Source organism: Xiphophorus couchianus, chromosome 5 (genome assembly GCF_001444195.1).
Source record: "Xiphophorus couchianus chromosome 5, X_couchianus-1.0, whole genome shotgun sequence".
NCBI classification, from domain to species: domain Eukaryota; kingdom Metazoa; phylum Chordata; class Actinopteri; order Cyprinodontiformes; family Poeciliidae; genus Xiphophorus; species Xiphophorus couchianus.
This window is the reverse complement of record NC_040232.1, coordinates 5,600,341-5,624,698: the sequence shown is the minus strand read 5'-3', so window position 1 is coordinate 5,624,698 and position 24,358 is coordinate 5,600,341. Positions and strand designations below refer to the sequence as shown.

Below are 24,358 nucleotides of genomic sequence, written 5' to 3'. Positions count from 1 at the left end.
GGGCCAACACATATATCAAAGTTGAGAGGGCGCTCCCAGGGTTACAAGCATCCAAATGTAACAATGGTCATCATGGCCAAACAGTTCCACTGCAGTTTCATGAGACCACTGGAAACTTTAACAATGAAGCTCTTTCTCTCTTTGTACAAAGCACAATTTGGCTACTTATGTTTCTTTTTGACTAATGGGCTCCTCCTTGCCGTGTGGCCTTTCAGCTCATGTCGGTACAGAACATGTTTCACTGTGGATAATGACATGGTCTCACCAGCTTCAGCAGCAACTTAACAAGGTCTTAGGCTTTAGTTCTGTGGTCGATTTGTACATTTCAGACCAGAACCCCTCTCCTTCCTGAGTACTATAACAATTGGACATTCTTATCATGACTATACTTCCTGTAATTGTTTATACAGATGAACAAGGCACCTTAAGGATGTAGGACTTGTTCCCAAGGGTGAACCAGAATGCTGCAGCTTCAGTTCTCTTTCTGATATCTTGACTCATTTCTTTTGACTGAAACCAGAGACAGTGAGTTAATTGTGCCTTCAACTAACTCAATTAACCAATCAGAAGTTTCCAAAGCCATGACATCGTCTGGGCTTTTCCCTCATTACAAATCGTTCTGTATGTAAAAGTTTGATTTTGAAGACGTTAATAAATCTAATTTAGACAATAATGAGAGACATATTCTCTTATTACTGTAGCTTTTAGCAAACAGAAATCATTTCTGTAATTCTAACTGACCTAAAACAAGAGAAGTTTGGCCAGACAGTGAGAAAAAAAAGTGTTTGTGTCTTTTTATTCATTGTATGTAAGCTTCTGGTTTCAACTGTGTAAAATATATTAACTGATTTAAAAACAAACCACAAATGTCTGGAAATTTTTGTTTCAATAAAAACAAAACAAAACCAAAAACAAAATATATCATTTGTAAAATAAATTTTAATTGATAAGAAAAAAACGGACCTAAATTTATACACTGAACAAAAAGGAAAAAAAAAACTTTATTTTTTTAACATTGATCAACAAGATGCAGCAAAGTAGAAAAAAGTGAAAGGCCTTCAATAATACCAAGAATCATCTTAAATTACTGCAACCACAGCTGAAAGCAGCATTCTAAACCAAAGCTCACAGAGAAATTACAGTGTTTAGCACAAGAACTTGGGAGATAAAATGCAATGTTACATATATGCAGACTGAAACCAGTCTAAGCAAAAGATAAAACCAGTCTATCACACAACAGATTGAAATGTACTTTGTTGTAACCTTTTTTATATCTCCAACACGAACACAGCAAGTTTAAAACGTAAAATATTCTGAGGTACTTTAAAATTCAGCTTTGTTGGAGTGTATAATTTTTTTTCTGCTCAGAACTGGAGCAACGTTGAGAAAAAAAAAGATACTTGGCTTTCAGTCTCTGATGACCCTGATAATTGCTAGTGTTCAACATGAAAGATCATCAGGCAAATTCACTGGTTTACTAAGTGCATCAACAACAAACAGAGAACAAAGTGTGTTCGAAATACAAATCTCATGCAATAAATGTGCCAATTTAATTAAATTATAGCGGCAACGTGTCTCATTCTAATAACAAAGGGTGCAAATAAAACATTTTATTGGTGAGAGCAGCTCCACTCCAACTGGTTTCAGACATACCCGTAAACAGACGTACACCACTCTGTGTTTCTGTGATTAAGGCACGCAGGTATTTCTAATCTAGTAAAAAATAAAGGTCTACAATTTATGTTGGAAGGGGTAAAAGGCTAAAGCGGGTTGAGTGCTGGACTTTCCGAGGATCTCCCTTTGACTTTGAGCTCATGGATACCATGTATAACAGGGCAGAGGAGAGTGAGCTCAGGCAGACACCTTTTCTCTGGTGCTGCTGCTAAATTCCTTGGATACTACGATTACAGCATGTAATGTACAGCAGAACACTGTAAAGCAAACCCTACTGCACTAATGCAACGTCTCAATGTGAACACCTGACTATTTAATTAACTAAAACAAGCTCTAAAATGCGTCGTCATGTCTACTTGGCCGTCAAAGTTTGTATAGTGGAGTCTGGGATGATTTACCTGTAAAAATGTCTGATATTATTACTTAGAGAGAAGCTCTGCTGTGAATCCTTGGTGTGATAAAACGCTATATAAATATCTCCGTCATCTTTTTTTTTACAGCATCTCCACGTAGTTTTCAGGGATGAGGCCCCTCTTTCCTTCCAGCTCCCCCTCCAGCCAGCCAGGCTCTCTCGACGGGACCACTGCAGGAGAGCGTCACCGAGGGGGGTGAGGAACAGACACAAAGCAAAAGAGCTCAGTGTTAGATAGTGAGAATATCAGACATTTATTTAAGGACCCTGAGTTTATGCAGTTTAATCATTTCAATTCAGTCATTCTCCTTTCTTATATTGTTTAACCATAAGAACTTGTCTTATGTTTTATATAAACATTTCCTGGTTTACAGCCATTATTGTTTAAGGTGACCTACTATGCTTCTTTAACAGGTTAGCATAGGTCTATGGGCTTTAGAAAACATGTATTTTTGCACAAAGTCATTCTTAGATGATGAGATTTTAATCTACTCTGTTCTGCTTATTTTGATCTCCTTGCATAATGAGGTGTTTTAAGGCCTCTTGTCACTTTAAATTCAAATAAGCTGCTGCTGGCCACGCCCCCCACTCAATGTTTATGCTTCTGCTACAAAGAGATGCACAATTATACAACTGGTTGGTATGCTAGGTGACAAACTGAGCTTTGGTGGGGTTACATTCAAAGGTTTTTGAAATGGCTCATTTTCCAGACACAAAAAAGCTTTAACTTACTGCCAAAAAAATAGCTGGGTGATTTTTTTAAAGAAAAAAACTACTTTAAGAAGAAGCAGAGGGCAAAATGAAAATATAAAAAAGTACAAAATGTGAATTTTACACAATAGGTCCCCTTTAAATTAATAATTTAAGTTATCATCTCTTAAAATTATTGTTTGGTAGTTTGCTGAAAATTATAAATGAACCCAAAACAGATTCTCAGTGTTTAACAAGCATTTGTTTTTATTAAAGTGTTTCCCTTTTCGGTCCTTAAATCTTTTTATCAGAAACAGAACATCTTCATTCAAGCAGGAAATAATTAGCTTCAGTGGGATAATCCCAAATCATAAAAAGAATGTGTGAACAGAGTTGCTGGAACTCAAAGAAAGCATTTGATTCTGTTTAAACAACCCAATTTCTGGTAAATGAAAAGAAAAACAAGCATTTATTTTCTCTTATAGAAGTGTTTAAAGCTGATTGGAGACTCCCCGTCACTGTCCTCATCACTCCCTCCAACTTCAGATCAGATTGAGAGCCCAGTTCCCTTCCTCCTGCCTAAATCCAATATTCCAGAGCAGGTTGTGAGTGAGCGACTGGAGTTGGAGATAACACTCACCATGGCTGAATATTGCTCCGACCTGGAAGGAGAGCTCCGTCTCGTGCTCGGCCTCACATGGGTACACTGCCTTGGCTTTCCTGTTGGTGACACTGAAAAATGAAGGCAATCAGCGAGCTGGCGGAGGCTTTGGGGAGGATTACCGTACGGTTCAATCTGGGCACAGGTTGAACCGTTCATTCACGCACGAGTCTGAAACAGCAAAAATTGGCTTTTACTGGAAAATAAGCAAAAAAAGTACCAACAGAAGAGGCTTTGGTACAATACTCTGGTAGCCCAGACAGAGTGGGGAATGAGCTAAATCACACCTACAGCATGCTGCATTGTGCATGCGCACGCTTTGAGACGTGCTTGATGCAGGTCTGGTACAGCAGGAACACATCAGGACACATTGCCGACAACCATCAAGGGAGATAATTAAAAACCGGCGGCGGGATTCTAAAGAGAGTTTATACACACAAATAAACGTCAAACATACGTCTCCCTCGACGGTGCTTAAGCTTTTTCAAAGTCACATTTGTGAGTTTGGAAAGTGAATTTTAAATCAGTTTGATATCAGAGACTGCAGTCAAACAAAGCATACTTATCACGCTGCAAAGTTTTTTGACAAAAAATATTTATGCTCTTTCTTCCCCTGACAACATAAAAACTGTCCCTGCAGGAAACCTGTTTTGCACGACATTGCAAACTATTATCTCGAAAGCTCGGCAACATTATTATGTTGAATCTTGGCTTCAACACAAGATGCCCTGATAAATATTTCATATTCTCTGCACTGGGCAGCAAAAACGCAGGATGAAAAAAGGAGAAAGGAGGCACAAAAACTGCAAGGGAAAAAAAAAGCATGGTCACAGAGTTGTCAATACAATAACGTTGAGCAGAGCCCTCATATGGAGATTTTTACAAGAATGTAGAGCGGCATTTTGCAGAAATGAGGGCATGCATTTACATGAAAATAGCCCTAATGGACCGAATAGACCTCTTTGCATGTTCCTCGGCAGAATTTGATGGCATTGAAAATTATTTAATATTTTATTCCAAAGCAGACAGTCGTCATTCAGAGAGACGCACCTTCTGTCATCTTTAATCAGGGACTATTTGTGTTCAAGAAGGAGGGAGGGTTGAAGCTTTTGCTCCAATTGCAGTCATAGATAAAGTTCAAGGTAAAACAAAAGCATGAGGGAGTGAATGAAAACCGGAGGGGAAATATTGAGATACAAACACTTCAACAAATAGTTTGCCTTATAAAGCTTCTCTCCATGGATGTTGAATTAATGTAGGGCTTTTAAGGATTTATTTAAACAATCCTTACTCCAGAGTGGAATGATTTCACAACAAAACAAATTCAGCTAATTGGAAAACCAGCATTTATGGTGGATTTTCTCTAACGTGCAGTGCTGTGAGGTTTTTTGCACCCTTAAATATCTCTCCTGTTTTTTTTTTCTTTAAAATTACACTGTTGCCTTGCAGCAAGAAGATTTTGGGTTCAAAATCCCAGCCTGCACAAAGTTTGGGCATTCTCCATGTGTGTGTGTGAGTTCTCACTGGGTATTCCACTGCAAAGGCGGTAAATACCTTTTTAATCGCACTGTATGTACAGTACATATTTGAGCCTAAATTTATAATGTTGACCCAGAAATATGAAGCGAGAAGTTTTAATAGAGATAATCATAATGAATTCAGAAATAAATTAACTAAAACCAAGTATTACCTCTGCTCCTGCTTTTCTTTGTCAGTACCAGCTGTTGTTGCAGCAGTTAGACTGTCCCCAGAAGCTCCAGATGAAGAAAAGGATGCTTGCAGAGATCTGCAATTGATCACAACAGAAAAGTTATTGTTCACAGGGTGTAAAAATAATGCACCGCTTCTTAAGCCAAACCTTCCACAGAATCCTCTGGGACAAGAACAGCAAACTTTGATCAGAACCGAACAAATGCAGCAGAACCATTTTTTAAACAAAGTTGGAGAAAAAGATTTTTCGTTTTCAGCAGTAAAGCAGGAAATATAAAGTGCTGAGGTACCAGATAACAGTTAAATATAATATTATCATTAAATTGATTATTATTACAGTGGGATAATCAGATAAATCTTATTTTTGAATTTATTTTGGGTGTGTGCAACACTATTTAAAAAGTCAAAAGGTGAAATGTCCCTTTTAGCAGAGCTTCAAAGTGTTCCTGGTGTACAGTAGTAGTAGCTGTGCTTGACAACTGCTTGTTGTTGGGGCCAACAGGTCTGTAGCTGCTGGAAAGACTAGAGGCAGGGGTCCTGTTAAAGGCAGAGTGCAGCCAGGCTTCCCTCTGTGTTGCATGCCTGCCCCAGGGCCAGTGCTAATACAGCACATAATGAGCAAATTGCTTCTAGTTGCCGCTCCCATAGAGACGCTAATAAAGCCAATTAGAGGGAGCAGCTGAGGAGGGGCTTGAGGTGGGGAGGATGTTGTGAATAGTGGCTCATTGGCAGTGGCAGCGGTGAGAGAGAGAGCACACGTTAAAGGGTATTTTGTGAAGGTGAACACGCAGTAGTATGCTCACACTTTCATTGTCCGCTTTGCATTGCTTCCTTGCCTTTCGTTTCTTCTGCTGCCTCTCTCTCAGTGTCCATCCCCAGCGGTAGCTGTTCAGCTCAGTCTGGGCCTGACTGTGGGTGATTTATGGCTCTGCAGCAGTGTGGAAGTGCTGTGGTGCTCAGCTGCTCCACATCAGCATGGGGGGACAGTGCGCTGCAGTGCAGCAAATCCACTCATTAACCTGGGCCCAAGTACAATCACTGTCTCCCTGGGTCACAACCAGGAGGGGGAGAGGAGCACTAACACCTCACCCGTTTGCAGAGGAACTGAATTACATGCAGTTAAAACCAGGTGGGTTCATCTGAACTGCACTGGGAGATAACCAATAACTACACTGCAAAAAAACTAATACTTTTGGTCTAGTTTCAAGTGTAAATATATTTATACACTTGAAATAAGACATAGCTAACTTACAAGTAACTTTTCAGTAATCTATAGAAGCTTGTTTTAGCTCAACAATTTCTTAATTGAGTTCAACGAGTTCCTTTAAATCACAACTAAATCGCACCAGTTTAGAGTTGCTCCATGATAAATAAAACACTAACCAACATTTTGATGTGTAATGACGACACTTCTGCCTTTTTATAAAATAAAGCCCTTAAAACGTTGCTGAAATGTGCTATACAAATAAACTTGATTAATACTGATGAAAAAGTATTAGTTCCTTTGGCAAATTATTTTACATTTTCCCATATAAGTGAAATAATTTGCTAATGAAACTAGTACTTTTTTGTCAGTATTAAATAATTATTTACCAATAATTTCTGATGAGAAGAGCAAGAAAGTGCGATTTTCGTTTGGGAAACCAGGACCTGGTTAGTCTATTACTGTATTGAAAAGAATGCAATGCTGATTTTTTGCACAGTGTTAACTTCCTCCAGCTTTTAGTTCATCTTGGTGAGTTTATGACGCAAATAATTTGTGAAAGGGTCAACTGTCTTCCCTTGAATCACTGTTCTCTTTCTAGAGTCATAAATTGGAAACAACCCAATAATCCTTTAATGATTGATGCCATTGATCGCTTCACACCTAGACGTTGTGTTAACTCACACCTGCATGCTTCAGATGAATTTAAACAGTCATCCAAGTGTACTGTATTTTACTAGCAGCATCTGGGTGTTGCTTTTCCCAATTAAACAAAATTGACTAATATGTCCAATCTTAGAATTGAAAGAGTTTTTAGCATGTTTCCATCTTCTTCAATTCAAGGTGAACAGATGTAATTGAAGGTAAATCACACAATGAAAGCACAAAAATGTATGTCATATATGTTTCCATCGCCATCTTTAGTAGTGGATAAGTAAAACTGATTAAGGAAAGAAAATTGTATTTGACTAATTTGAAAATAAACAGGGGATATCGAACAGGTGCCTTCCTAATGTTCTGGAAAGTCCTAAAATCTATGAGAGGTAAATTGACTTCAGTCAAAATTGTCTTCACAATTACAGCGAAAGCCAGGCAAAGGAAATTGTCTCTCCCACAGAAATAGCATCAAGCTTTAGATTGCTTTTTGATGATTTCACCCATGACAAACAAAGCAGAGATTATTTAGTAAATGTGATTAAACAGACAAGAAATAAAACTGAAAACACAGGCAAGGCCAAGATTTAAAAAAAAAAAAACCATTTGTAACTAAAGCACATCAACATTCCAGGTTTGATCACTCATCCTACTTCAAATGCTTTTCTCAAGATTTCAAAATGTCCTTGCTAGACTTTTAGGCAATACCAAAATAATCAATGGAAGTTTTTGTGACAGTTTCCCAGAGTAAATACTTTTATTTTACTCTTTCATAATTGATCATTCTCTAATTTAAACAAGCATTCGCTGTAAATGTAAACCTTAGATTTACCTTTTGACTTAATGATTACATTTTTTAAATGACAATGTAAAACCAACCTATGCTGTGAGATTCTACGAACAATAGAAAAACTTGTAAGAACTTTGCACAAATACTATAAGTGTAAAATGCAACCAAAAAGATTTATTGTGGGTGATCATACTTGGTTCTGACTCTTTGCGAGGATTACGTGGTTTGCTGGTTATTTATAAACCCTTAAACTGAGCTTTCTGCCGTCAGCATCTCGAGGGACTCATTAGAAAATAAGAGAAGATCTTAGGGTGCATTCACACCAGTCCTGTTTAGTTCACTTTAATCAAACTCCAGTTTGTCTGTCTAGAAAGTCCGGTTCGTTTGGGGAGATGTGAAAGACTAAACTCTGATGAGGACCAAAAAAGTAAAGCAAACTGTGGTCCGCCCAAAAACCTAAATATCGGTTAGGTTGAAGTGAGCTCTGGCGCAGTTCGAATGCGTATGTAAGACCGCTCCAAAAGCAGGCAGTGTACTACAGTTCAAGGCATTCTGGATGAATACAACCAAAACAAACATGCCAGTGGGAGAAATGGCATGTGGTCTTTTACCAATGACAAAAAAGACATCTTACAAACACTAATATCTAACACCAATCCATTTTTAATTATGTTTTGTGACTAAGGAAGTTTCTATCATGTCTTCTTCAGATGTTTTTGTGTAATTCCCTTCAATGGTTCGTGGTGCAGCGCCACCACAGTCGAGGGGAGAAACAAATTTTTCGAAGGGTTAAGTTAGTTTGACACAGTGCAGTGTGAAATTGAACTAAACCAGCTGATTGGTCCCCAATCGAACAGAGTCTACCAAACTGTGTGACGTTAGACAGTAAACAAATAAAACTGGTTCTTATATTTGTTCTTATCCACATTCCTTCATCTGGGAGAGACCAAAATTGTAGAAATTGCAAACCTTTTCGAGAATATTTGTTATGGTATTAATAAGATTAAGATGATGGCAATTTCTTTGCCATCATTCCAACAACTATTCAGAAGCAGGAGGGATTGCAGACAAGCAAACTGCTGGCTTCTCATTACTGCAAGGATTCCAACGTGAAGCGTCAGAGCCTTGTTGATCCTGCATGTAGCTAACGTGGGGATGAGCGGGACTATCGACTGCCTTCACAAATGAAGAAGGGCAGTGGTGGGATTCATATCCGTCTGTAGTAGAAACCAGGATCAAAACTACTGCCAGTTGGGTGGGCAGGAAATCAGCTCAGTTCTACAATCTTATGATCCACAGCTGTGTGCCTGCAAAAGGCCTGGAGATCTAAAGGCAGGATAGACAGTCCAGAGGAAAAACAGAAAAAAAAATGGCTGAATATCCAAATTGTGAGGACTTGGGGCAGCAGAGAAAAGCTGTGACTGAATTTGAGGAGAAGAAGAGAAATGAGGCGAGTCATTGAAAATGCCAGAGAAGATAAATGAAGCAAGAGCACAAAAAAAGAGTTACAGTAAGATATTGTGAATGAGGAAGCCTCCTGTGTAGGACCAGGCAGATTTTGCAGAAAACCAACAACAACAAAAAAAAACTAACAAAAAGAAATTGTTGCCCAGATGCGCCTCTGGGAATAGGAGACTACACATATCACATTTCTGAAACTGCATGGAAGTAATCTAGCAACTGCAATCCCTGCTCGCTTTGCACGCTGAATCCCTGGGTCCAACGCCAGGGAGTTGCTGTGCTAACAGGTCTCACCCTCTCACATGTTCAGATTTATGAGTAAGAGCAAAGCCAGGGCGACACCCTGTGACATATGGCGCAAGTCTTCATAAAGGGACAGGGGCTGCGGCTATAAGGGTAAACAAGATGAATATCTCTCCAATGTCAATACAATTTACACGGCCAACGCACGGCCACCTGTCTTCCAAACAAATAAGGCCTGAGATTTACAACCTCCTCCCGCTCGCTCCTTCCGTCCTCCGACGTGATGCCACATATGTGGGAAAGCATAAAAAACACGCACAGACAAATAAAATGTAGGTTACATAAGAAATATATAGTCTTGTCCATTTATTCCTGCAACTCCAAAGACATGCCCCACACAGAGGTCACAGAGTAAAGAAATCACTCGGTCCTGTCAAGTCGGGAGGTGGATTAGTTTTCTTTTTTTTTTCTTTTCCAGCAGAGGGAGAATGGACTATGAATGAGAGGAAGTCTATTTCAAGGTGAGTCTGTAGACATGACACAGCAGAGAGTCTAACATCTGCAGCATAACCCAATAATTCATCTCTTATATCAGCATTCAAAGCAAGTTCTGGCCTGGAAACAACAAAAGGAACCAAGGACTTGGAGGGACTGAGGATAGAATGGAAAAGCTACAGAGATGTAAGCTAAGCCATGACACTTTGGTGAATCAGAATATGACAGGTTACCATTAATCAATGCTAACTTGTGTATAACTATGACAATTCTCTTTTTCTTCAGCCTGATTGTATCCAAGATAACTGATCAGGTTCTTGATCTCTACATTTTCAAATAATCTGTATCAGAATTTCAACGCAAATTTAATCCAGATCTCTGTTGATGCTTCGATCGGATTTTCTCTGCTAAGTCCTTGCGAATCACATTCCTGCTCTTTGCCCAGCTAGTTTTATGAAACATCTGCTTCAAAAATTATACAGCTTGTAAAACTACTGTATATCATTGCCTTATTTTGCTGCCCAACAATCATTTTTTGCATCAACAATGACAGTAACAGTAACATGGAGACTGTATTGCTGCAGATGTGTAATGTGACCTGCTCTGCTTTGCTCAGCTAGTCATTAGTTTACAATCCTCAAAGCAAAATGAAACTTTATGAAGCAGGACAACAAACTTTCTGTGACTTTTATGAAAACACAATTGACTGCAACTGGAGTGAAGAACGTTTACCAACAAGGACTATGAAAACATGAACAAAAAATTAAAGAAAGAAAATTTACCTTGGTAAAGAAATAAAACTTGTCTTCTGTCAGATGTCTGAGAAAAAATTTCTTAGCCTGAAAAAAGTTGTCTGAATTTTAGAGAAAACTTGGAAAGTAAAGGAATGAGAAGAAGAAGAAAAAAAATTTGTCAGCAGAATAAATCTGAACCAAGTAAGAGGTTTTATTCTGCTATAAGTTAAAGGCAAAAATCAATTTCTAACCAGAAAAAATTTGTTTCAGTCTGTTAAGGTTGTTTCAACTGCAAGAAACCCAACAGTTTGGTAAACAGTCGTGTTCTCATGTTTCATTGAAATCTTTGATCAGTGAACCAAAAATATTTCTAGCCTTGTAGTAGAAGTGGGCCAAGCAGAGACCTCACCCACCTGTGCATAAAGTGTTCAAAGTCAGCACATTTGGCATGATGTTATGATATTTTCTGCTTTAGACAGCCTCTGTTTCTCACTGTAAGTTCTTAAAAGTTTAAGCAAAGCTACGAAATGTTTGTACTCTAAATGTGCATTTCTGTGTTTATTCTTCCCCAAACATGGCCAATCCTCAAGTACAACATGAGGCACGGTAAATGGTCTTAGCTGTAAACTACATAAACTGCTTTCTGTTTTTAAGATAAAACTAATTACACTTTTTGTTTCACAGGATAATCTTACATGGAAAATAAACTCAAAACCAACATTAAAAGGTGATCTGAGACAATTTCATGAAATACAGATGTTATTGCAGCTGTAGAGTTAAAAAATAAAATAAACATTTTTATTAGTTGATGGAAGTCTATAACTGGTGGTGTTTAGTCTCCATCTCTGACTCCTTGTGATGTTTGGTAACAAAAAAAACAGTATTTAAATAATTTATGAGCACACAGTTTTGCTTATATGTTTAAATAGCATTCATGTGTTTTCTATGCCCGCTGATTGCAGAGTAATTCATACTAGTAAGGCAGACCACCTTAATGCTATGAATTATTTTTTAATTAGTATTAGAAACCGTATTTATTTTTAATTGCTCATACAAAATAATAAAATTTGTATTGTATGAAGCCACCGTTGAAAAACGGCAAAATATATTTCTTTAGATGCATTGTTGATTTCTGTTAATCAGTTTTTTGAAGTTTTATTTCACCGCCACCATTTACATGGTTATGTTAAATGCTAAACTTTATTTACAGCACACTTTTAAAAATACTGCATACAAAATAATACTGACAACTTAAAAGTACTTTACAGTAATAAAATATACAAAAACACACAGAATAAAACAGGATAAAACCCAATAGACAGTAAAATAAAGCAAAAAAAATAACAGAAAAATGTGCCACAGAAATTGCGTTAAAGTAAAGAGAAGCCCCTACCGAGAGTTGCTGCCTGAGCTGAGGCTGGCGGTGAGCGTTGGGTGGTCTGCCTTCTCCAGCTCTGAGGTGGAGGCCGACGACGACTGGGACGACACGGACTCGTTGCTGCCCATCGAGGTTTCATCTGCTGTCAAGACGGAACCGTCTCCCGCTGCCGAAAACACAAAAACAGACAATAAGAACAAATAATCTCCATCTAATCAACAAGTTTGTTAATAACATGTTTTTATTGTTTGTATTCCACATAGACTTAGCCCATACAGCTCAGTGATGAAAGCTTGTTTGATAAAGCAGCTGAATAATTAATCAACACAAAGGGAACAGTGTATCATCAGGGGTCTTTAGAAACCAAACCTTTGTCAAAACAAGCGAGATAACAAAGTTCACTGTGTTCCCGGTGATGCAGTCAAAGGCAGCAACCTAAGCGACACCTGGGAGAACCAACTTCTTCTATCCACTTTATTTATTAAAAAAAACATTTAAGTACAAACAAACTTCTTTTTCAACACGTAAACAATAGAAGTATACTCTAACTATGTGGAACAATGTTATAGTTAAGCCTGTTGCAATTAATCGTTCAGTTAATCACATAATAAATCAACTAAATAAAACTCATTTAGAGTCACAAGTTAGATGAACTCTTAGAAAAAGAGAACTTATTAAGTTATGATGAAAATTTTTTGACAGGCAATTTTGTTTAGAGAGACTTGACGTTATGCTTCATTTATGGTTTCGGTGGTCTGTCATTTTTATTTCTGGTTGTGTTTTATTTTAGATATTTAAAGCATCTTCCAGTTGCATTGTGAGGTGTTCTTTATAAAAGTAATGTCTATTGGTCTCCCAGAGAACAAAATTGCATTATTATGCTATTATCAATATATCATTTGAAAATAAATGGTCTCAATGCAACAATATTATTTATTTTTTTGCAATAATTTCTGGACAATTTCTTGTCCAGTAAAATTTGTTATTGTGGAAGGCCTATGGATAGTTAAATAGCTCCTTTTTTTGTTCATTTGTTTCTATACCAGATGATGGAGATGATGGAGAATGGGATGGGTGAAATTCATGATGTCTCAATCGAGCATTCCTGATTTGAATAAATGGGTAAATCAGTGTAAAAAGTCTTTCTAATATTGATGTAATGGGTGCCTCTGAAATTAGAATGTGAAACAGTTCATTTACTTAAGTAAGTCAATTCAAAAATGTTATTACACTGCACACCAATACACGTTTATTTTGGTGATCATAGTTCAGCTAATGAAAATGGAATCTGAGAGAATGTAATTTTTTTTAGTAACACTAACTTAAAAGCATTGATAATACAGGAAAGTTGGCTTCTGTTCCGTCTGTCCATTCTCAGCGGTCTCCAGGTATTTCCAGGGGATAGAGACCATGAATAGCTAAAATCCACAAATAATTGAGCCCCCTTCTAAAAATGACTAGACCTATTTTAATAATTCAAAAGCTAAAAATATCTAGCATTAATATGCACAGTAGAAACGCTATCGCTCCTGCGTTAGCTGCTTTGCAAATGGCAGCCAATAGTGTTTCAAGCAGCACTGCATCTCAGCATGTTAGCATCCAATGCTAAAATATCTTTCTTTTCAATATTTTAGAGATGTTCCACAAAAAATTGCAAATGGACAAGTTTTCCATGCATAATTTGGAAAATATACTAAAGAGCAAATAGGTGGGGATCCAATTTAATGTCCAGTTTATGCATTTAACACTTGGTCTTTGTTGCCATTGAGTGAAAAATTATTTGCATTTGTAACATTTTCAACAAATATCAACATCCTACTGAAAAAATTTGTTCATCCCCGTTTGGCAAATGTTTTTCATTTCATTTTAAAACCAAAGAACAGAAATAAATGGTGGTCCTTTAAAAATGAAACCTATTTTCCTAAAGTAAATATCAAGTAAATCATCAAATATTTCTTTTTTGAACAGGTCATGTCCTTTATGAATCTAAATGAGCTTCATTTAGCTGAAGTGAAGGTAAAAAAGGCTCTGTGGAGTGTAAAAGCTGCACACGTCTGCTCTGAACAGCAGCCAGTAGATTCTCTCTGGGGTTTAGGTTGGAGCAGTTTGTTGGCTAGTCAAGCAGAGTGATATCATGGTCAATAAAGCAGGCATTGGTACTTTTGGCAGTCAAATGGTGCTGCTGGAAAAATTAAATTAACATTTCAATAAAACTCTTCAGCAGAAGGAAGTGTGAAGATGTGCACAATCACTTACAGTGGAAAACGCTCACCATAACTCAAGCAACTTTGATTCTGTGACTCTCCACTCTCCCACCAAACTTTCGAGACTTTGATCTTAAAATACAATGGAAAATTTATTACTATACTATTTGAAAAGAAAACTTAGGTTCACTGAGGTTCAGGCTTTTTTCTGCAAAGCGCAGAAAAGACTCTTGATGTTGTGTCTTTTTCAGGAGTTGTAGTCCATAAAGTCTGTGAATGTTGAATCTTAAAGAATCGACTCCAGCAACATTCCAGGCCTCATGAAGAGAACCTTCAAACTTTTCACCTTCCACTCAACTTTTTATTTATAAAATATATTTTAAAAATCTAATTTTAATGGTTTTTTGTAATATTTTCAGTTCCTGAGAAACATAATATTTTGTTTTGTGTTAGATGTAAGTAGTATTAGCTCCCACATAAAACATGTCACTTTGCATAGAACATGAGTCTCACTTCTTGAACTTTTTAGTGGTTTTCAAAATTATTGCACCTCTATGTAATGTAACAGCCAGTAAAAATGCTAGAAATAACTAAACAGTCTAATCTGGTCAAAAGAGATATAATTTATTCATTTATTTATTGTAGCATGATTTGATTTTGTTTTGTTGTGAATATAAAACTTGATAACATTTCAAATTTGTTTCCATTTTGATAATTCAAAACAGTTTCACTCACTGGAAAACATGTGGCACAAATTTCACCAGATTTTTAGACACAATATGCAGTTTGATAACCTACAGCAACATAAAATATTTGCCTTAGCTGTTCCAAAATTCATTATTTACTGTAAGTATTTCTGACACAAACAGTGAACTAAATACACTTCTACACACTCTGTGTGTTCTCTCCCCACCAACATAGTTGCAGGTTGATTTAAAAAAAAAAAAATAGCCATCTGCATGCATTGCTCTTCAGCCTTTCAATACCCTTAAATTTGATTTGGACCTCATTAAGTTGGACCCACATAAAAAAACACAAAGGTTAAAAAAACGATTACGCCTTCCATCTCCTGATATTAAAATAAGCCACACTAAAGCTGGTGCAAAGAAGACAGAGGCAATCTGGTAAGCAGATTTAGACTCCTTTGGTGTTGCAGACAAGGGGGAGAGGGATTCGACTGACCCTGGATCAGAAATTGCAGAAGCTAGATTTTGGGTCAGCAGGTCGGTTGATCTGCTTTCCTGATGCAACCCCCTGTGGGAGCTTCTTATAGTGTCCTGTTTCAATAAACATTAGTACATAAGGGCACGTAAAGGCCACAAATGCAATTATGTCTACACGGTATTACAGACAGGAGGGGGCAGAGTTTAGTGTGTCATGTGTAACTAGTATCTTATTTGTAGTAGGCACTGTGTAATGGCCTGAATGAGTGACTTTAAGGCTTACAGGAAGTGAAAGGGAAACGCAGCTAGCTGCAAGCTCAAGTAAACGCTGTCTTTTAGTAAGTTATTTTATTTTTTAAAATTATTTTTCTACTGTTATGATCGTAATGCAATTGAAAATAAGGCCATTGTACATTAAAAAATAATTGGTAAAGTAGAAGACTTGTGCCAAGAAAAATGTAATGTCTTTTTGATGATTTTGATGTCAAAAAAGTTGTAAATTTGCAAGAAAAAGAATTACATGATTAAATACATAAATTTACAACATTAAAATAAAGCTTTTCAGACATTCATCCAGCAGCCAGATTTTTTCTTGCTTTTAATACATCGCTGATGAACATGTTGCATAATATAGTCCATCAACTGACAGGTGCCACAATAACGAAATGATTAAAGTTGTTTCCTTTACATTAGAGCAAGGCAATATAGCTTAAAAATAAAACCTCCAATTTATTTCCTCCCAAGTCTGATTTATGATTTTAATCGTTTGTTTTTTTTGTTCTCAGAAAATACTTTCAACTAGTAGCTTTTATTTCTGTCATTCCATCTGTGAGTTTTACAACATTTGTACATTTTTGGGACAGGCTACGGTAATTTTTATTTAGTTACAAGAATGTAGTCATAATATTAGCACAATAAAGACACAATGTTACCAGAAGAAGGTCTTAAAATTATAAGCAGAAAAGCTTGGACAAGTAATTTTTTGTGTCGGCGTTATTATAAATTTACTACTTCATTTTCCTAATATTACGACTTTATTCTGGTAATATTAACACTTTATTCTCATGTTATTTCAACTCTGTCAGTTGACTTTATTTATGTAGAACATGGCAAACGAACAAAACTTAGCAGTTATGCTTTGTCGTAGAGTTGAAGTGAATTCAAAATCAAAATAAATAGAAGATGTAAAATGCGGTTGTCAAACAAGATGGCGGCTTTGGATGTGCTGTCATCCATCTGAACTATAGAAAATCAAGAAGAGCATTGGTGGGGGGAAAAAATCCAGATTTTTTAAAAATTAGATCTTTAAAAACCAAAAACAATTGATTAATCAGTTTATGCTACAGTCACTACCAATGTAAGCTGTCATAATGTTACAAATTCTTGGTGTATTCCACAAGCATACATCTTTATGTTTGCTATTTATTTTACCGTGTGCAATTGGATAAATATGATGTGATGTTTGCAGTGACCCTTCATGACCTCTCCAACAAACCAGGAAATGTGAAAAGATACAGACAGAACCTCAGAAATCTCTTACCATTCTGAATGTCAAGGACTTGTGGATTGTAGACGGCTAAGGGCCGATTCTGTCGACTCACTTTCTTGGACTGCCTTGTGGGAGCAGATAACACTGGGCCAGTAGGTGATAGAGGGCTTAATTCTGGAGAATCTGTGAAGATCTGCAATGCACACGTGAGTAAGTATCTAACCAAACAACATGCATCGCACAGAGACTCTATTAGCAGCAGCACATCCTCAACTGACCTCACAAGTTTGAAAACTCAGTCTTTCTGTTGTGGTAGATGGGGAAAAAGTATTTACAGCTCTCAGAAAAAGTTGCACAGCACACTGACTGGACAAAAAAAATATATACTGCTCTTAAGAAGATTTTATTTCTCCCTAAAAAAAGGAGAAAACAAGAGCAGCTCCACACAGACCATAAATCACACCTTATTCAAAAATCTGGGTCTAAGTTAAGGTGACTTTTCCCCTCAGAGAAATTGACCCACTCTCTGAAAGAGCGAGAAATAAAATAAACACACTTTTTTACTTGAGAAAGGTTGGCCAAGTGGTGCAGGCTGTTTACACTGGACCATGTTTACATATAAACTTTAGATGTGGAGTTGAAAGAGAATAGGGCTACAGAGGAGAGGAAGTCTCAGCAGAGCCTCGGAAAGGATCACAGACGAGGGGGGAGAAGGAGGTGCAGAGGGAAGGGAGGAGAGAGAAAGTGGCGGAGAAAGTGAGACGGAGTGTGAACGAGAGAGACGCAGAGGAGGGGAAGGCATGAGAGAGAAAGTTTGTAGAAAAGAGGCAGATAGGAAAAAAAAAAGAAGTGAGAAATCTGATATGGCTGAGAGTTTCTGCTGCTTCGCTCTGCAGATGGAGGTGAATGTAAAACAGAGTCTAGTGTTGGTATCTGGGGGTATCAACAGTCTGGAGTGGGATTCAGCTGTGAGGAAAGTTAATGCCTGTCTGTCTGTCTGTCTGTCTGTCTGCTCAGCTTTTCTTTGCTCCAACATGCTGTACTTTCCAAAATGCTCTTGCTGCATTCTAACACTACATCTTTTATCACCAGGCCGGCGTCGGGGACACTGGGTAGATTCAGAGTGGAGCTGTATACGTACACAGGGCTGCTGATGCTTTAGCACATTTATATACCCTGCTGGTTTTCTGCTGCCTTCTGTGGGGCTCGCAAACAATTTTGGATTTGTGAGCTTGGGTAAAAATATTATACACAACGCATATCTTCAATTTAATGAACCAAGAGGCAGGGGGAGGAAGAAAAAACTTTTAAAAGCTCAGGTTCTCATCTGATTCTGTGAAGGAAGAAGTGCCCTTCCTAACAGATTGGAAACCTGGACCAAAATCATCTCCTTTTGAGGAACAACAGATTAATGGCTTTCTAGGGGGTCACAACTACATTTGTTTTTTTAATTATTGCATTCAGAAAGACTGAGAATTTCAGAAATACAGAAAATATACACAATTATCTGATCATTAATCAAACTATTGGAACACCAGGTGTAGCAGCCAAGATTAAGCACTTGGAGCTCCCCCTAATGGCCAGATTGAAAAGTTTTGCAAGTTTAGGAACTTCAATTGGTACCTTTCTTACTGCTGTGCCTGAAGAATATTTATATTACTTATTATTTGCACAGAATCAGACAAAATTTACAACATTTGACATAATTCATGTTCACTTCCTGAACATTTGTTCAAAACAGAAAGATTTTGTTGCAGCCGAAAGGAGAGAGGAAAGTCAAGTATAATCTGGGTTTCTGATCAAATAAGTAATTTTTCTTTGTCACCAGCAATAACTTAACATGATAAAAATAAAACAAGACTTAGAAACATATTTTTGCTTTGCTTGCACCTTCATTATCCTTCAGTATCAAGTAATTATATGTCAACAAAGGTGGTAAACATAGCCGCCTCATGCAGCTTTCTGTTTGTCACCTGATATTTCCGCATTTTTTTGTTCATCTTGAGTTTCACAGGACACATTGCCTTCAGTAAAAATAGCTTTGAGCCAAGTTGAAGAACAATTATGAAGACAATTTTGCACTGCCAGAATGAATCAAAGTCTCACAGTAGCTCCGTACAGTGGGGGATGCAGTTATTTGATCTCCTGCTGATTTTGTAAGTTTGCTCACTTAGAAATAAATGAAGACCCAATTGTTTTATTGTCTGTTTATCCAAAAACAGAAAAAAATACTTTATGTCAGTAAGATTAATAAGTATTATATCTTTTACTGCCCAGCCACAATTCTGACAATTTGTCGTGCGCCCTTGTAGCATACAAATTACAATCAATGTATTTATTTATTATAGACAGCCTTGACCTTACCCTAATGATGTTACTAAAGAACATCTACCCAAAGAATCGGTTTCTTCCATTCTAACATTCCCACAAGAGATGCATCAACAAGCAGGCTGGTGACTGGAATAGGCAGCATGTCAGTTTGATTGGCCCTGAGTGGTGACAGCAGAGTCAGAATGAAAAACAAATCTGATCAGTGAACAGACCCTGCCTTTAGCACTACTGGGTCATGGGTAATAATAACACTCTTCAATGTAGAAGCTGGTAATGGGAAGGAAGACTTCAAATTATCTATATTTAGTGTCGGTGAGAGATCAGATGAGAAAGTCAAGACCTCGAGAACAGGGTAGAGCGCCCTCTAAGGGTCAGGAATGGAGATGTTTAAAGTTTTAATTAATCCCCAAACTGAAAAACTGCCTAAATTGGTTACTTTGGTACTATCTTTATGTTTCTGTGCAAATTTTTACAGTTTTGTGTAAATTTGTTTAGTTTTGCATTATTTTGCCTAAAACCATCTCAGTACTGGCCTCTTTAGGCTGAGCGGTGCCTAAGAAGGTGAATTCTCCTAGATGTTTAAAATGGTATGACTTTACGTCACTCAGCCTGATTCGGGCATGAAACCGTCTGACTCAGACACACAGCCCTACCTGGTGGCGAGTCAGGAATTATCACAAATACTTGGCTGCAGCTGATGCTGCCAAGGGAGGCTAAACCAGTTATTAGGTTGAGGGGATAATCACTTTTCATCCAGGGCCATACAGGTTTCTAATTTCCTTCTCCTTTAATAATAAACACCTTCATTTAAAAACACTTGTGCTGTCTATTACTAATATTTAAATTGGTTTAATGTTCTGAAACATTTAAGTGTGACAAACATGCAAAAAATTAGGAAATGAGAAAGGGGAGAAACACGTTTTCACATCACTGCATTTGTGAGGTAACCATTCAAATCAGAAAAGGATCAAATAGTTATTTGCAAAACCAAAGTTTTAAGTTACATCCCATATAAAAGGTGCTATTGTAAGTGAAAACTGCTCTAAGTAAATGATAAATCTGTGCTACCTTTTCATGGTGTTCAATGAGGATTTCCACAACAATGTTTTGGAACTTGAGATCCATGATGGCAGCGACGGTCTCCTCCTGCGGCCTCATTAGCGTGGGACCAAACACCACGCCCAGGTTGGCGACTGTCATCAGATTCTGTTTGCTGTGAGCTGCAACGCTGAGGGAAAAGAAAGATACTTTAACATTTTAACCCAACAACCCAATTCAACTTTATGCCACATAAATAAGAGACAGAACTCTGCAGGAGACGAATTTGTGTATTGAAACAAATTGCAACCAAATAGCAACATCATTAGATTAGGAAATAAATTATCCAACTTTGCTCAGTTATGTATTCTAACTGCACCATGAGGCTGAGTTTTATTTATAAAAATAAAAAGTGTAAATGTCTACTCTACTAATGATAGGACTACACCCCTGGTCAGCTTTAATGAAGTAATATCTTTTGCCTATTTTAAGTTTGATCCCGTTACAATTACAAACTTCAGTAATTTTTGAGAGGACTTTATGCGGCATACAAAAACAATGATGCATGCAAGAAAACAATATCTGTTTTACAAATAAAAATCTGAAAAGTGTAATATACATTTTTTTTTGTTTTTATTCAACCAACCAATATTTTGCCAATTCTTCTCTGTAAAATACCTCAGATTCAGTTTGAATATAGAGAAGGTAGATTTATACTTCCAAAAATTCATACAAATTCTTTTAAGTGTTATGTTCACATGTAACACATAACTGAACACATATTGGAGATGCAAAAGAAAGAAAAACTGCTTCAAAAAGGTATTTACAAGAAAAACTATTAACTAAACTACTCCTTCTTAATCTTATATGGTATCATATACTTGTGTATGTTTTTCCATATATGGGTTGCTTAACATATTGAAGTCAATGTTCTTTTGTAGAATTTTTTCAAAATAGTATAATTCATTTGTTTTGATCTATGGCCTCTATTTTGAATTTTTTTTATTTTTTAAGTTTTTTTTGTTTTGAATATGTTTCTGCTATGTATGCCATATATTTTAGTTGTTTAAGTTGAAAGTGTGGACCCCAGGAAGAGTAGATGCAGGGAACTGCAACTAACGGTGATCCAAAAGACGCCAACAAATTTCCAGTTTTGTCACAGATTCTCTATGAAATTTGGATAGTTTGAAAAGATCTTTCAGGATTTACAGTATTTAGTTCGGTCCATCTTTATATTAATTCTTACCTCTATTCCCAACCTTATTTCAGAACAGAATCCCATATAATAATGCTGTCACCACCATATTTGACTGTGGGAATGACGTATTCAGGGTGATTTGGTATATGCTATTTTCCAAGCTTACCAAATGTTAAAGGATGGTCTCACCTGACCATAGAACATTGTTTCACACGTCTGCTCTTTACACTACATGTCTTGTGGCAAACTGCAGAAGCAATTATTTGACTTGTGTTTAGCAATTATTTTTGCTTTTATTGCTCTTCTTAAGGCCAGATTTGTTGAGTATTTGACTTCGACTTGTCTTCTGGGCAGATTCTAGAAGTGAATATTTTCAGCTAGTCTCTATGCTGTTTGATCACCAATGGAAATAGTTTGCATTGGATTTTCTTTTTACAGATAGAGAGAAGATAGATGAATACAAAATCAAGCATCACTGCACTACTTTGTGTTGGTCTGTTGCACAAAAATCCTACTAAACTCATGAAAGTTTGTGGTTGTAAAATAAAAAAATGTGGAAAAGCTCAAGTAATACAGATACTTTGAACATCCAGTTCCAAACTAGGACTTCAAGATGGTCATAGGAGTGGAAATAAACCTTAAATTCAAGTTATCTAGACCGGTGAAGAGATTTCACACTCGAAACAAGATGATGCGTGTCACAGCTGAAGAGAGACAGTTTAAATAGCTTCAAAGAGTGGCTTTGAAGACAAAAACATTGGTGACACTCACATTTATAACATCTCTGCAACCATTTCAGATATGAGTGTGAAATTCTGGCTTTGCTTCCTTCCCCTGCAGGACATGCACATACGCCAACTTTAGAAAAATATTCAAGTCTCCAGTCTGGAGAATTTCACGCTGGATAATCCAAATTCAATTTCAATAGCGCTGCCTTATTTTTTTTTCTAAACTAGAGCCTGATTCTACAGCGGGTTTCAATGAAATAAGACTCACCAGATTTCTACTGCCTCAGGGAAGAGGGATTATTTACTTATCTTCAATTTGCTCATATTTAGTTTATAAAAAGCTTGCTGAGGTAAAACCTTGTAATGTTGGCAAACATTTCCTAAATCTTTTCCTTTTATCTAAATGCTAAATAAGTGATTCATAATAGAGGGCCAGCCAGAGGTGAAAATAATGATCTTTGATTAAAAAAATAAATAAATAAAAGCTCCACTTTGACTATTGTTCTTCTGAGGTAACAAATGGGCATGGTAAACAGGTACAATAAGCTGATATAATTACCCCCCTTAAGCAACTTGCATGAAAATTGCCCAAGAAAAGGCAAAAAAAGTCAAATTTGTTAGCAAGCAGTGAGCAGACATGGAAGAGATGGAGTGACAGCAGGGAAGGGGGAGTGAAGAGAGTGGGAGTGAGGGAGATGGAGAGAAAAAGCATGTGGAGTGAGAACGAGGAGACAGACATGAAGAGATGAGAGAGAACTGAGAGAGAGGAGGCGGAGATTGGGTGAACTATGACCACTCACTTGGCCAGATGCTTCATGAGAAGCCCGAGGACTTGTCGGTTCCTCTCCGGTAGTTTGTGGACCAAGTGGTGGATGGCTTGGATGCGAGACTCAGGACTGCCGCCCTCTATTCAAAACGCAGGAAGAAAAAAAACAGCCACGCACTCATTTTAAACTACAAGGATTTTTAAAGTGGCAAACAGCCAGAGCTGCTCAGATCAAATATTACACTTCAAACAGGCGATTCAATGCTGAATACTCAGTTTATCTGAGCTGCACACAAACAGATTTTGAGCTGAAGTTGAAGAAGATAAATCAGAGAGAAGAAAATGCAAGTTTTATCACTTCAAAAAAAAAGTATGTTTATTTTTATTCATCTAGATACTTAAAATTGAAGCAGACTTTTCAGAACACCGTATTAGGAGTGATCACCCTTAGTGTGAAAAATTACAGATTACAAGAAGACGCCTTCCTGTTCAAGCAAAGAGGTGCAATGAGTTGAACCTGAACCTTCTCTGAATTTGGCAGCAGAGTCCAAATTGCTGGCAGGAGGGAGACGGCTCTACACTGCTGTCGCTATCGTCTTAAAAAAAGGTTGCATAAAAACCTCCAAGATCATGTCTTAAACATTTCCTCACATGTGAGCATCTGAACACCCACGCTGCAGCGCACACAGACACACTAAATATCATTACTATGGGAACGACAAGGATTTAAACATGTGGGGAAAAAAAAGCTTCTTATGGATGCTGTCATCCATCAAAAAAATAAGAAAAATAAATAAATAATTCATTGCTAATCCATTTTTCCTCCCCTCGTTATGAGGGCATTGCGAGTGCCTGATAAAAACATCAACCTGATCCAATTACAGCACTTGTTGTAATAAGACTCAAGTTTGGCTCGATTTGAAGGCAATTCATGCAAAATTATGCTGTGTGGGTGGGAGAAAAACTACAGTTTTCACAGCTGAAGGTTACTGGACAACTACGATCTAAAACCTCCAGTAGCTTATCATCTTTATTTATAAAAGTTGTAAAAGGTATGCAGATTTTGTTAACAAAAGTTATAGAAAAATATGAATAATTTTAATTTTCAGGACAATTAGATTGATAAAGTAAAACTTCTGAAGTCAAATATGACAATATAAAATATCTAAAAAATAGAATAAAATCAAATAAATAAATTCATATGCATATCTTATTTGCATATTAATTTACATGTTAATTAGAACATGTAGCTTTCCTATGAATCACTGAACCAATATTTGGATCAAATCTATTAACTTTTCGTTTTAAAGCACCCTTCATACTAATCATAAATAA

General features: G+C 37.0%; 1 protein-coding gene across 1 annotated transcript in view; it reads right to left on the bottom strand.

The window, feature by feature from the left end:
• Positions 1-982: 982 nt before the first annotated feature.
• arhgap10 (Rho GTPase activating protein 10) overlaps positions 983-24,358 on the bottom strand; it is a 55,792-nt gene continuing 32,416 nt past the window's right edge. The window contains exons 17-23 of the mRNA XM_028017558.1: positions 23,058-23,163; positions 20,362-20,521; positions 17,014-17,155; positions 12,122-12,272; positions 5,128-5,223; positions 3,417-3,508; positions 983-2,257 (exon numbers count right to left, since the gene is read on the bottom strand). Of these exons, the coding sequence (XP_027873359.1) occupies positions 2,169-2,257; positions 3,417-3,508; positions 5,128-5,223; positions 12,122-12,272; positions 17,014-17,155; positions 20,362-20,521; positions 23,058-23,163 (836 nt within the window). The 3' untranslated portion in view covers positions 983-2,168. The remainder of the gene's footprint in view (positions 2,258-3,416; positions 3,509-5,127; positions 5,224-12,121; positions 12,273-17,013; positions 17,156-20,361; positions 20,522-23,057; positions 23,164-24,358) is intronic.